Raw genomic sequence first — 14888 nt, forward strand, 5'->3', positions numbered from 1 at the left:
AGTCTTGGGGATTTAAATTGAGTCATGTTTGTAAAAGGGATGAACAACACTTCTCAAGGCATTCTGGCCGATCCCTAGTAACTTCAGTAGAAGCTGCTACTGATGTCATTAATATTATTCTATACGTTTTTAGCTTTTAAATTAAAAAAGAAGGTAATTGCTCATGAGCAAACTTTATGGCTTATCTCATTTGGCCATTTCAGCAACTCTGCAGTGTGCGTTTTACTCTTATTATGAATTTTGCCCATTTTTAAAATGAGGGAACCAAGGCACAAAGGCACACTGAGGCCATTTACAAAGTAAAGGGAAGTTCCAAGATACACACAGTTCTTATAACCACAAATCCCCCATTGTTTTCAATGTGTGATACTACCTGTTGTCTTTAATGCAAAGAAAAAGACACTGGTTGCTTTAATTTTATCTTACCAAAAAAAATTAATACACATCCTTCTAAACCATTTAAAATCAATCAATTAATCAGTCTCTCTTTCACAGGCATATCTTCTTATTTGATTTGGCAGTGATCGTATGTAAGAGAAAAGGTGATAACTATGAAATGAAGGAAATAATAGATCTTCAGCAGTACAAGATAGCCAATAATCCTACAACCGATAAAGAAAATAAAAAGGTGACTTTTTGGAAACTAATAACTGTAATTTACTTATAATCTTGAATATTAAGGAAAAGTATGATAATACGTTAATGTGAGATGTGGCTTATCAATCCAGATGTTTTTGTTTCTAGAGATTGATTAGGTACATACCTTTGTGAGAAATAACTGGAAAATGCCAGATCTGATCATTTCTAATGCCCTAATGATCCAGATAGTAAAAGGCATTTGGCATAGAAATTGTTATAGATATGAAGTTGACTACAATCAGCTTGATTGTGCAGTTTGTACATTGATAATATTGTGAGGGGTTTTTGGATAGTTATGGTGGTATTCTTGTGAATTTAGAAACATAATGTTGTTAATGACACATATTAATCTGAAGAATATTAATTTTAACAGTGGTCTTATGGCTTCTACCTCATCCATACCCAAGGACAAAATGGGTTAGAATTTTATTGCAAAACAAAAGATTTAAAGAAGAAATGGCTAGAACAGTTTGAAATGGCTTTGTGAGTATTTCTATTTTTAAAAGTGCTTTTATTTTTACTACTTAAATCACTTATGAATAATGAACAACCAATAAGTGTGCTCTAATGCTTGTAGCATGTGTCATGTGTACAGAGAGAGGGGAAATGTTTTGCTGTGATCAGGAGTGCTACTAGGCTGCTGGCTGCTTGATAACTTTGGTCTCCTAGGAGAGGAGTTTTGTTGAATTCCTTCAAAAAGAAGAAAGAGGGAGCTCTAATCTTCTGTTTGACTTTCTTATAGGCCTGTTTTAGTTCTTTAGCTGTCAGCAGCCCAAGAAAATATTAATTATTCTAATGATAAACTTTTTATGTAATAACTATATTTTAAAAATTATATACCTTTAAATAGACATACCTGCATGTGTACTTACACAAACAGACATGTAAATGTATATATCTTATTTTTAATAGAAAGATTGAATTATGCTCTGTTTTCACTCACTTATCATTTGAATCTTGGCTAAAATGCTTCATGTATTTAAGGAATGCTTTATGGGCTTAATTTCTTTAAGTGGTTTTTAGTTCTATTGAGGAGGAAGCTCAACAAAGAGGTGGAAAATAAATCAATTCTGTTTCAAAAGGAATGGCATACAGAGATGTAATAACCAAGAACATGCCATTATAGGTGTTTCTTTTTAGTTTTGATGTTTAAGGATTGAAAGGTGCACAATGACCCTTTTCGTGGAAATATATAGGATGCCCTGAAATAAAACTGTTAGCAAAATGTGAAATTAAGGAAAACTACATTTGGAATTTGTTTCATTTGGGTTCTAAGATTATTTACCATTTGTTGACAAATTCTATCAGTTTTTTTCTTTAAGAAATGCTCATGTTAATGTAAACTAGAGGTAGGAATAGGATGTTTTATTGTGGTTCTGAAATTAGGAAAATAAAGATTCTCAAGGTTATTTTATCTAACATTTTGAGATACAGGATTCTATAGCCAAAATGTTTAAGCTTATAGTCAGTTCTGCGTTCATCTATTATCCCTGCCATGAACTAGCTGCATGATGAAAGCTAAGTTATTTAAACTTCTCACAGCCTCAGTTTCCTCATCTGTAAAATAGGGATGATATTTACTTCAAATTCTAGGTAATATGTATCAGCAGAGTGCTAGCCAAATAGTACGATAGCAGCCATGTGATCCTGTACAATAGGTGATATCTATTGTTATTGCTATTATTATTAATAATGATTGCATTTGGGATTCTAGCATACTTATGAATACTTATAAAACTACATAACATCTTCCAATATACTAATTTTTCTTTTTAGGAAGTCACTTGGAGTTGAATAATTTGAATTGGAGTGGTAGGATGCTGGGGTTAGTAGTAATATGCAAAGACAGAGCTGATCTCGAGCCTTTACTCTTATATGCTAGGCTATCATTTTTTTGATGGGTTTTGTTTGCCTTTATAATCTTCAGGTGAGTGAAGGAATGTCTGCAGAGGAGAAAACTTGAATTTCATGTCCCAGAGCAGACAGGTTCCTTGGACTGTATGATAGATATATCAGTCACTATTTTGTTCAGTTGCCATAAAACAAACAGTTAATTTCTAGATATGAGAGACTTGATGGCCAGGCGTGGTGGTTCATGCCTGTAATCCCAGCACTTTGGGAGGCTGAAGTGGGCGATTCCCCTGAGGTCAGGAGTTCGAGGTCAGCCTGGCCAACATGGTGAAACCCCATCTCTACTAAAAGTACAAAAATTAGCCAGGTGTGGTGGCGCATGCCTGTCGTCCCAGCTACTTGCGAGGCTGAGGCAGGAGAATCGTTTGAACCCAGGAGGCAGAGGTTGCAGTGAGCTGAGATTGTGCCACTGTACTCCAGCCTGGGTAACAGACTGAGAGTCTGTCTTGAAAAAAAAAAGGGGAGAGAGAGAGAGAAATTTGACAAGATAAATTTCTTGTCAGCATTTGGCTTCTCTCCTTAAGCGTGGTCACCTTGTAGTCTAAGATAGCTGCTAGAGCTCTAGGTATAAAATCTATGTTCTAGGTAGCAGAAAGTAATCCCACTTTTATGGATTCCTTGTAGAAATACCACCCGCTTCTGTTACATAATACTGACCAAAGTGTAGTCATGTGGCCACACCTGCCAAGGGAGGCTGGCAAATAAAACCTTTATTCTGGGTAGGATTCTTCCTGGCTAAAAATTAAGGTTCTTTTACTATGGAAGAAGGGAGGAATAGGTAGTTGTAGGCAACCAGGAGCCACCGCCTTACAGGTTTATACATATAGTACGTATGGATTTAAATTGTTCCACCACAATAAGGATGGCTGAAGCACATGCACAGAACCTGGGATTCTTAATCTTTGATTATTTTCCAAGCACCTCAGCAATATAATAACACACCAGTAGAAGTAGTTTTTGTTATTTTAGAGATCTGTTGAATGTCCATGCAGGTAGTGAGAGGGTAGAAGTATCTTTTTGGAGAATTGCTCAGAGTTGAAGTTGAGGGCTTCTATAAATAAGGGTTATATTATATATGGTAAAATAAAATCTGAGCAGGCATCAGAATATTCCATTGTTTTATTTCCTTCTTTTTTGAAGTTCATCATGTAGGAAAGCCCTGATAATGTCTGCTTCCAGCTTTATAAGACAGATTTTGCCTGTCTGATGCTCATAAAAATAGAATAATGTAGGTAAATCTTGAAGTTTGATTTTGCCTATGGTTCAAATTTTGCTGCTTATCCATTATTTTATCCATGTATTAAATCTGTATTAAATCTGTATTCATTATTAAATCCTTTTTGATAAGTCACGGAGAATAAAAGAAAATAACTCCTGCGCATCAGTGACAATGCATGAAGAACAGCAAGCCTTGTGTATCTCCACAGATGGCTTCTTCCCAGTGTCTTTAGCATCAACACGAGTCCCTTGAGTTCCCTTAGAGCACTCTGGACTATTGCTTTAAGGAATTCTGAAAAGAAAAGGGAGGCATTGGTGAGAGGGCGGAGGGAAATCAAGGGAGCTGATATTTTTAAGAGTGTTGAAATGCTTGCCATTTCTATTTACAGAAGATGGCAATTCTGTTTATAGGATGATTGGATCATTTTTATTTAAAATTATTGCAAATCACTGTTAAGGCACTTAAAATACTACGTTAAGCCTCTAAATTAAGGCTCTTAATTTAGAACATTAAATAAGGCCATGGAAAAGCATGAACACTAATGAACAATTAGTATCTGGTGAACCCAAATATTCTCCCCAGAGGTGACCTAAATCTCAGCCTCTGTCTCTCCCAAGCACATCCCCATCCTTGTTCAGCAGTCATGTTCTCTGACCTTCTTTGACCATAACCACTTCCAGCATTTAAAATACACAGTGAACCACATTAGAACCTGGCAAACCTCCATAGGAAAGGCTGAACAAAGAGAAAAGTAGCAGTGACCCACTTGGATAGGGCAGGAGGATATTTTTCCCTTTTTTAAAAATTTTTGTGATAAGTGATAGCAGGACTGATATGTTCTTGAGGTTGTTGGAAAAATTACTTAACAAAATATACCAAATAGAGTGCAAGGGCTGTAGTTCTGGGGGCCATAATCTAAATAAGGTATTTAAATCTTTAAGAGGCTGATCAATATGCCTTGCTTACTTTTATTTATTCCAAAAGGGTTTTCTTTTTTTTTTTTTTTTTTTTGGTCACTAACTGTCTCTCACAATTCCATTTAGTCATCTGTGAAACAGAATGGCAAATAGTTTTATTGGGTTAAGCTGGTTTTCATAATGATGCTGGAAAATATGGATATAACTGCCTATAGCAATGTTCAAAATTTTGTTAAGAAGCTATGGATATGTTTTCTCCAAATCCAATATAACCATTGTGCTTTTATGAATTTTTCTGTAAGATTTAAATTAATAAACCTTGTCATACCCATTTTGTAGCTCAGGAAACTAGCAGTCACAGGAGCATTTGAGCAAATGCGTACAAGTTTGATGCTGTGTCATTTACAGTACAGTTGAAGATCTCAGTTCACAGGAGTTTCTTTATCCATAACGATGCTAAAATAAGCAACTGGACTCAGATCTTGGCATCTAAAACTGGAGTCTGGGTTTTTTGTATTTTTTGTTTTTGTTTCCTCACTGTGAATAGGATCTAGCGATCAGATAGTTTTCTTAAATGTCCCAGGAGTAAGTTAAACCTGAATAAAAAATAAAGAAGTATAATTATATTTAAGTTGGTGCAAAAGTAATTGGGGCTTTGCCATTACTTTTAGTGGCCAAAAAGGTTTTTTTTTTTAAAAAGAAAAGTTAGCAAAAGGATAGGTAAAATAAGAGGCATACCATAAGCATCACATATGGTAGTAACGGGTAGATTCAGAATTAGCCTTTGTAGTGCTTTTTTGAAGGGAAATGAAAGGTGCTCTTGCCTAGAATTTCTTCTGACCGACCTTGGCCCAGTTCTTGAAATTCTAACAATTCTCATTTACCCCCTTGAATGAAGAAAGACCCTTTGAGATGCATATGCCGTCACTACTGCGAGTATCTAAGATGTCTTGACTGTGTAATAAGTGCCTGGCACAGTTCTACATGAATTACCTAAGAGAAAATAGCATAGAGGTCAGGCATTGTCTACTGAAATATTAGCCCAGGATGTTTATCTTTTAAACACAAGGACTAATGGTAGTGGAAAGAAGAGAATGAGAATGGGGGATGGAGATTCTAGAGCTCCAGAGGGACTCTGGGACCAGGATGCACTATCCTGTTGGTCATCCGGAAGGGCAGCCCCTGCCTGCGCTTTGCATTTCCCAGAATGAGCCCTGAGAGGAGCTTCCCTGTTGGGATGGAGCAGGGAGTGAGAGTGTAGCCGTTAAGCTCCACAAATCACATTTAATCTGAGGCACAGTGTTTCTTTCTAATTTATTCCCCATCTACTTCCAGAAGGAATTTGAAGTCACTCACAATAAAAAGCACACATGCTGCAGAATTAAAAAGAAAAATTTAAATAATCAGAGGTCAAATAGAACAGTGTTTCCAAGTATTATCTTCAAACTCAGGCTCCACTAGACAAGAATATTTTCTTGAAGTTTAGTTTCTGTAGTTTATATGATAAAAACAAAAAGCATGTTTCTCACATTTCAAACCTAGAGTTATATTTCATCAAACATAATTTGTTTTAATCTAAAGATATGCTCAGATACTTTGAATACCAGAGAGAGAATTACCAGAGGAAATTTTATTCATTCTGCAAATATTTATCGTGTGCTTGCCTTGATGCCAGACACTGTTGGAAGCCCTGGGCTTATAACAATGAGGGAGCTGTTGCAATTGAATTTAAGTATTATTATTTCTAAATATAATAATATTCTGTTAGTATATAATGGATTAAGTTTCAGGACTGAACTCTTGATATTTCTATTCAAATCATCTCCTCCTTTAACCTCCATTTACTTAAGGATCAACATATGGAGTCACAAGAATTGCGCTTGATACAGCTCCCTCTCGCCACTTGTAATCAATCTCTCACTAATCACTGCACATCAAATCTGAACACCTGCCTGAACTCTCTCTTGCCACCCCTGGGTTACATCTTCTGCATGTCTCTTTAGCTTCTGCATTCCCTACTTCTTCCCCACTAGTCCTTCTTCACAAGCATCAGAGTCATCCAATGCTAAGACTACCCCACTTAGAAAGCTCTGTTGGATATTTATTGTACTTGCTATAACATCAGAGTTTTCGCTAGGATGGAAGAAGGCCCTGACTGGTTTTATCCCACCCATCTTTCCAGCCCCATCTCCCATCAGTTTTTCCTGTGCTTGTTTCTTTTTTTTTCTAGTTAAATTGTGTGTTTCAGTTCTCAGAGAATGCCCAGGCCTCAGATATTCACACATAAGCTTTCCCTGCCAGGCCTCATCTTTCCCCCTGTTCTTTGAATACGTGGTTCTATATCCTGCAGGTCTTGGCTGTAAATGTTACTTTGTGAGGGAGATCCCTCCTGACCCCTATGCTAAGTGAGTAATACCACCTTTTCTATATTCTCTCACAATTGTATTTATATTGCCAGACAGAAATTATCCAAGCCTCCTGTTTACTGCCTTCTCTTAATCCAACAATCCCTCTTCCTGTTAGAATCTGTTAGATGTCCACTCAGTTTTACTTCTCTTTTCTCCTAAAGAATAAGGATTCTGTTTTGTTTATTAGAAGAGAAGTTAAGTTGAACCATATGGTTAGAGATGTAGGAAAGGGGAAAAGAAAGCCTCATGGATCAGGGAATGGAAAGAAAGTATTGTGTGTGTTTGGTGTGAGTGAGGCTCTGGGATAGCTATGGAGTCTGAGGGATTTGAGAAGGGGAAAAGGCCTTTTGAGATGCAGGTGTTTGGAATCTCAATTTAGCTTCCCTTTATGTTCTTTGAAATGTTAAGTAAAGTATGAAATTATTTTTTGTTTATTTTGATGTACCTTTAGCGGCCCAAGGCTGAACTGCCTGGGTCCATGGAATATGGGATTGCCGTTAGATCTATTTGCCTATTTAATGTCTGTTTCTTGTATGAGGGCAGGGATCTTGTCCCTGTTGTTCAAATGCATGATCTGTCCTAGCATAGTATCATATTTTTGTTGTAAATGTGAAATTTTACTCTGTAAGTTTTCTGACAATGAAGACAAGGGAAAAAAAAAGACTTGATGAGTTGTGGCATTCTTATTATCTGACAAAATATTACAATGGCCCTTTGCGGGAGAAACTTTTTCCAGTATGGTAAGAAGGCTATATAGTGTGGATCCTTAGGTAGGAGACATTGAAAAACATTCTCTACCAGCAACATTAGATTTGTTGAAATTCTTGAAGTTGATGACATAGATCAGTATTTCTCTTTTATGTAAGCCTTCAACTATGTAATTGCAGTTTTGCTAAGGCATTTTTATGGACATCTAACCTGATGCTAGCCCTTCCAGATGTTTCTTTCTAGTAGTCTGGCTTGCTTGGATAAAATTTTTGGAACCAAACAGGATGGGCAATTATCATTTTATCTAGCCTGTCATTTAAGTAGCACTGATCTCATTCATTTATATACTGAAAACTGTAGAAAAATATGCAACTCATATGTTATGTGGGGCCTCCTTGCTCCTTGGAGATGTAGACAGAGGTTAGCCCAGATTCCAGTTTTAGGGTCTGAGGTGCTCAAGGCTCACCTACATTCTCACATTTCTCTCTCTCTCCATGTTCTTGATTCATTGTGGCTTTTTTGGTTTGTGTGTGTGTGTGTGTGTGTGTGTATTTTCTTTTTTAATTTTCCCACCTGTCAGACCCAGGAGAAAAGATCTACGCCTTTTCCATTTTCCACCTGAAATCCATTCACAGTCTATTTTTTGTCATGCCAACAGGCGTCACAGTGGCGCTTATGTCATGCACCTGTTCCCTCTGCTGTTTCACTGGTCTTTGACACCCTCAGCAGCACCTGGAGCATGACCCTCCCCACCCAGCACTGCTCCCTGCAGAGGACGAGCGCCCCTTGCCTCACCACCCCTTTAGGGAGTGGCTGGTCAGGCCAGACGGAGTGCCTCCCACACCTGTCCTGGGATTTAGAGGATAAAACCATGTCATGTTACCCATCAATTCAAAATTAAGCTCTCCAGTGAGTGTTTCAGAAGAAATTGGTCTTTGTTGTTAATTTTTGAAAGACCCCTGTTTCTATTATTAAAGGTTTGGCAACAAATTTGACATTCAGATGTGAAAATTTAAAAGATTCACTTTGTTAATATTTTTGCCCAGATGGAGATGCCTACAGTATCTGCATGAAGCTGTCAGAGTTCTAAAGCAGGCCTAAGAAACAACAGCTACTACCACTATGAGTACTGCTAGGCCTGTCTTCCCTTCCTATCCCCTCCTCTCTCTTCTCTTTCATTTTCTTCATCAGAAGGTTTGTTTGGATCTTCTCAAATGTATAAATAAGTTTCTGTTGAGACAACAGATTTCTTCTCTTAGAACAAGGGCCAGCAACATTTTATTGTAGGGGGCCAGAGAGTAAATGGTTTAGGCTTTGTGGGCCATATGGTATCTGTCAGAGCTACTCAATTCTGTCATAGTTAACTACGAATGCGGCCATAGATTCACATGAATGAATGAGTGTAGTGTGTTCCAGTAAAACACTTGGTGGTTGTATTTGGCCCGTGGGCTGTAGTTAGTGACCTCTGTCTTACAGCACAATAAGATGACTTACGCCTAGAGAATTAGTCAATATATGTTACCACAAAATGATCTCAGCTATAATGAAACCATGATGTGGCCTTTTGTAGAAGTGTGATTTTTTTTTCTTTTGTTTTTAGTATCCGTGATTCCTGTTTAGGCTATCATGATGATTTAGCTCCAAAATGTTTTTTACTTCACCAAAAAAAGAAAATAATAAACCTGGATGAATTATCTATATTTGTCATTATTATTTTACTGTCTAATTGAATATTAAAAATGTCTGCTCACAGAACAGACTGTATCTATTCAATTTCCAGTTTCATTAAGTTTTATTACATGGTTTATTGAAAAGGACAGGTCCCACAGAGTCCAGGCCAGTAGCAGCTATGTGGTAACTTTTTCTCTACTCAGTAGTCAGCCACATCAACAAGAAGCTTTTTTCTTTTTCTTTTCTTTTCTTTTTTTTTTTTTGAGATGGAGTCTCGCTCTGTCGCCCAGCCTAGAGTGCAGTGATGAGATCTCAGCTCACTGCAACTTCCACCTCCTGGGTTCAAGCGATTCTCCTGCCTCAGCCTCCCAAGTAGCTGTGATTATAGGCACACACCACCACACCCAGCAAATTTTTGTGTTTTTAGTAGACAGGGTTTCACCATGTTGGCCAGGCTGGTCTTGAACTCCTGACCTGAGGTGAGCCACCCGCCTTGGCCTCCCAAAGTGCTGGGATTTCAGGCGTGAGCCACCATGCCCAGCGAAGAAGCATTTTTTAATCAGTGATGCTGTTTGTGCTCTTGATGCATTTTCTTCCCATCAGCAATACCATTTGTGCCTGTTATTTATTCTGAAATTTCCTCCCTGGAGAGCATACTAAGGAAAACCGGAAGGGGCAGAGGAAGCCTGTGGTGTCAAGAGTTGGCCAGAGGGGGAGCCTTCCTGGATGAGCTGGATGTGGGGATGACATTTTGTCACCTGCTTTGGCATTTTCTTAGTGTCCAAAGCCCGACAGTGTCTGTTTGGAAACTGGAGGCCTTACTGGCATAATGGCCAAAATATCAGTCTATAAACTGTCTCTGTATTTGTCTGCCCTTTTGGATTGTTTTTGTTTTTTTTTCTTGAGAAATTATTTTCTCTAAAAACCTCACATTCTTCCTCCTTAAAAGGCTTGCATGACCAGTTTTTAATGTGAAGAATTTGTTTATGGGTGCGGAATCCATGCCGGCACCATCCGTTGCCTCTGGGCTGTGCTGAGTCTCATGGTGCTGGCCTATTCACATTAATCTCCCAAGTTGAAGCCAGCTCAACTCTCCCTGAATCTAATGTATTGTCTATAACCTTTCAAAATTGGCAGTTAAGTCAGAATAGGGGACTATACTGGCAGCAATAAAAGGAAGTAGGACACGGGACAGTGCTCAGAAAATTCACAGCTGTCATGAAATGGAGTCTTTCAGTAGCCTGTTTGATCCAGAAACATGCAAAAGTATTTCATGCATGACAAAGCATTAGTAAATATTAAATAGTATTCTTGTTTTGTTATTGCCTAGTGAGGATCAAGCTCTCTCCTTTTTCTCTGGTTATGTTTAATACGTATTTGACACTTTTTGGCATTCTTGAACATGCTTATGAGAAAGGAGAAGTCACAGGCAGGTGAAGAGCAAAGGACAGATATTGAAATTTCCATCAGCAAATAAGCATTACCCTGGTTAAAACTAAATGCAAATAAAATTAGTAAGCTGAATTAGTGTTTGTTTCCCTGAGGCTTTATAACAGAGCCTTTCATCTGTTATTTTTTTTTCCTTCTTTTTAAATGAACAATAATAGTACAGCCAGAGAGTTTAACCTGGCAGTGGTGGTCACTGTGCTACTGTCTCCAGCTTGTCCGGGTGGTGTAGATATTTACTCAAAGAGTAAGATTGTTTTGGAGTTGTTTGTTGTACTAAGTCAACTTGGTATATGGTTTCCTCCAAGTATATGACAAAATCTCCACTACAGTGAATTCTATGACAATAACCAAGCTTTAACCTATAAGTCTAAACCTAACAGTTAGTGTGACATATACTGTTTTTATGCTATTTCTTGATAAGAAATGATTAGATCATAAGAATTACTACTTTGGGCTATACAACACAAAATAAGCTGTGATTGGAAACTGGCAATCCTTGCAGTGGAAACAATGGGAGAAACTTAGTTTTTCCTCTTCATGGGGGAGTAGGCAATAGCAAGCTAGTTGGGGAGATGGAAAGGAAGTCATACTTGAAACAATTTTTCAGTAAGACTATGTATTGTGCATTTCACAATATATGCCCCGGAAGTGTTTTACGCATTAGGGATACAGTGATAGACAAGTTCACTTCTCTTGTGAAGTTTGCATTGTAAAACTACTTATGTTTTCTTTTTTTCTTTTTCTTGTTTTAAATTATACTTTAAGTTCTAGGGTACATGTGCACAACGTGAAGGTTTGTTATATATGTATACATGCGCCATGTTGGTTTGCTGCACCCATTAATTCGTCGTTTACGTTAGCTATTTCTCCTAAAGTTATCCCTCCCCCACTCCCCCACCCCACCACAGGCCCCAGTGTGTGATGTTCCCTGCCCTTTGTCCAAGTGTTCTCATTGTTCAGCTCCTACTTATGAGTGAGAACGTGCGGTGTTTGGTTTTCTGTCCTTGTGATAGTTTGCTGAGAATGATGGTTTCTCGCTTCCTCCATGTCTGAACTCATCCTTTTTTATAGCTGCATAGTAGTCCATGGCATATATGTGCCACATTCTCTTAATCCAGTCTATCATTGATGGACATTTGGGCTGGTTCCAAGTCTTTGCTATTGTGAATAGTGCCACAATAAACATATGTGTGCATGTGTCTTTATAGTAGTATGATTTATAATCCTTTGGGTATATATCCAGTAACAGTATCGCTAGGTCAAATGGTATTTCTAGTTCTAGATCCTTGAGGAATCGCCACACTGTCTGCCACAATGGTTGAACTAGTTTACACTCCCACCAACAGTGTAAAAGTGTTCCTATTTCTTCACATCCTCTCCAGCACCTGTTGTTTCCTAACTTTTTAATGATCTCCATTCTAACTGGTGTGACATGGTATCTCATTGTGGTTTTGATTTGCATTTCTCTGATGATCAGTGATGATGAGCGTTTTTTTCTCATGTGTCTGTTGGCTGCATAAATGTCTTCTTTTGAAAAGTGTCTGTTCATATCCTTTGCCCACTTTTTGATGGGGTTGTTTGACTTTTTCTTGTAAATTTAAGTTCTTTGTAGATTCTGGATACTAGCCCTTTGTCAGATGGGTAGATTGGAAAAATATTTCCCCATTCTATAGGTTGCCTGTTCACTCTGATGGTGGGTTCTATTGCTGTGCAGAAGATCTTTAGTTTAGTTAGATCCCATTTGTCTATTTTGGCTTTTGTTGCCATTGCTTTTGGTGTTTTAGTCATGAAGTCGTTGTCCATGCCTATGTCCTGAATGGTACTGCCTAAGTTTTCTTCTAGGGTTTTTATGGGTTTAGGTCTGACATTTAAGTCTTTAATCCATCTTGAATTAATTTTGTATAAGGCATAAGGAAGGGATCCAGTTTCAACTATCTACATATGGCTAGCCAGTTTTCCCAGCACCATTTATTGAATACGGAATCCGGGAATCCTTTCCCCATTTCTTGTTTTTGTCAGGTTTGTCAAAGATCTGGTCATTGTAGATGTGTGGTGTTATTTCTGAGGGCTCTGTTCTGTTCCATTGGTCTATATCTCTGTTTTGGTACCAGTACCATGCTGTTTTGGTTACTGTAGCCTTGTAGTATAGTTTGAAGTCAGGTAGCGTGATGCCTCCAGCTTTCTTCTTTTGGCTTATGATTGTCTTGGCAATGTGGGCTCTTTTTTGGTTCCATAAACTTTAAAGTAGTTTTTTCCAATTCTGTGAAGAAAGTCATTGGTAGCTTGATGGGGATGGCATTGAATCTATAAATTATCTTAAGCAGTATGGCCATTTTCTCAATATTGATTCTTCCTATCCATGAGCGTGAAATGTTCTTCCATTTGTTTGTGTCCTCTTTTATTTCATTGAGCAGTGGTTTGTAGTCCTCCTTGAAGGTGTCCTTCACATCCCTTGTAAGTTGGATTCCTAGGTATTTTATTCTCTTTGTAGCAATTGTGAATGGGAGTTCACTCATGATTTGGCTCTCTGTTTGTCTGTTATTGGTGTATAGGAATGCTTGTGATTTTTGCACATTGATTTTGTATCCTGAGACTTTGCTGAAGTTGCTTATCAGCTTAAGGAGATTTTGGGCTGAGACGGTGGGGTTTTCTAAATATACAATCATGTCATCTGCAAACAGGGACAATTTGACTTCTTCTTTTCCTAACTGAATACCCTTTATTTCTTTCTCTTGCCTGATTGCCTCGGGCGGAACTTCCAACACTGTGTTGAATAGGAGTGGTGAGAGAGGGCATCCCTGTCTTGTGGCAGTTTTCAAAGGGAATGATTCCGGTTTTTGCCCATTCAGTATGATATTGGCTGTGGGTTTGTCATAAATAGCTCTTATTATTTTGAGGTACGTTCCATCAATACCTAGTTTATTGAGAGTTTTTAGCATGAAGGGCTGTTGAATTTTGTCAAAGGCCTTTTCTGCATCTATTGAGATAATCATGTGATTTTGATCTTTGGTTCTGTTTATGTGATGGATTATGTTTATTGATTTGCGAATGTTGAACCAGCCTTGCATCCCAGGGATGAAGCCAACTTGATCTTGGTGGTTAAGCTTTTTGATGTGCTGCTGGATTCAGTTTGCCAGTATTTTATTGAGGATTTTCGTGTCGATGTTCATCAAGGATATTGGTCTAAAATTCTCTTTTTTTGTTGTATCTCTGCCAGGCTTTGGTATCAGGATGATATTGGCCTCATAAAATGAATTAGTGAGGATTCCCTCTTTTTCTATTAATTGGAATAGTTTCAGAAGGAATGGTACCAACTCCTCCTTATACCTCTGGTAGAATTCGGCTGTGAATCTGTCTGGTCCTGGACATTTTTTGGTTTGTAGGCTATTAATTATTGCCTCAATTTCAGAACCTGTTATTGGTCTACTTGGGGATGCAGCTTCTTCCTGGTTTAGTGTTGGGAGGGTTTATGTGTCCAGGAATTTATCCATTTCTTCTAGATTTTCTAGTTTATTTGTGTAAAGGTGTTTATAGTATTCTCTGATGGTAGTTTGTGTTTCTGTAGGATCGGTGGTGATATCCCCTTTATCATTTTTTGTTGCATCTATTTGATTATTTTCTTCTTTATTAGTCTTGCTAGTGGTCTGTTTTGTTGTTCTTTTCAAAAAACCAGCTTCTGGATTCATTGAGTATTTTGAAGGGTTTTTTGTGTCTCTGTCTTCTTCAGTTCTGCTTTAACCTTAGTTATTTCATGCCTTCTGCTAGCTTTTGAATGTGTTTGCTCTTGCTTCTCTAGGTCTTTTAATTGTGATGTTAGGGTGTCAATTTTAGTCTTTCCTGCTTTCTCTTGTGGGCTTTTAGTGCTATAAATTTCCCTGTATACACTGCTTTAAATGTGTCCCAGAGATTCTGGTATGTTGTGTCTTTGTTCTCATTGGTTTCAAAGAACATCTTTATTTCTGCCTT

The 14888-nt window shown here is 37.9% G+C and overlaps 1 protein-coding gene across 6 annotated transcripts in view; it reads left to right on the forward strand.

Moving 5' to 3' along the window:
• LOC105489209 (vav guanine nucleotide exchange factor 3) overlaps nt 1-14888 on the forward strand; it is a 398407-nt gene that overhangs the window by 218657 nt on the left and 164862 nt on the right. For all 6 annotated transcript variants that reach the window (XM_011753898.2, XM_011753897.2, XM_071069536.1 and 3 more), the window contains 2 exons: nt 496-628; nt 1013-1122. In XM_011753898.2, the coding sequence (XP_011752200.1) occupies nt 496-628; nt 1013-1122 (243 nt within the window). The remainder of the gene's footprint in view (nt 1-495; nt 629-1012; nt 1123-14888) is intronic.

This window comes from Macaca nemestrina, chromosome 1, assembly GCF_043159975.1.
Source record: "Macaca nemestrina isolate mMacNem1 chromosome 1, mMacNem.hap1, whole genome shotgun sequence".
NCBI lineage: Eukaryota > Metazoa > Chordata > Mammalia > Primates > Cercopithecidae > Macaca > Macaca nemestrina.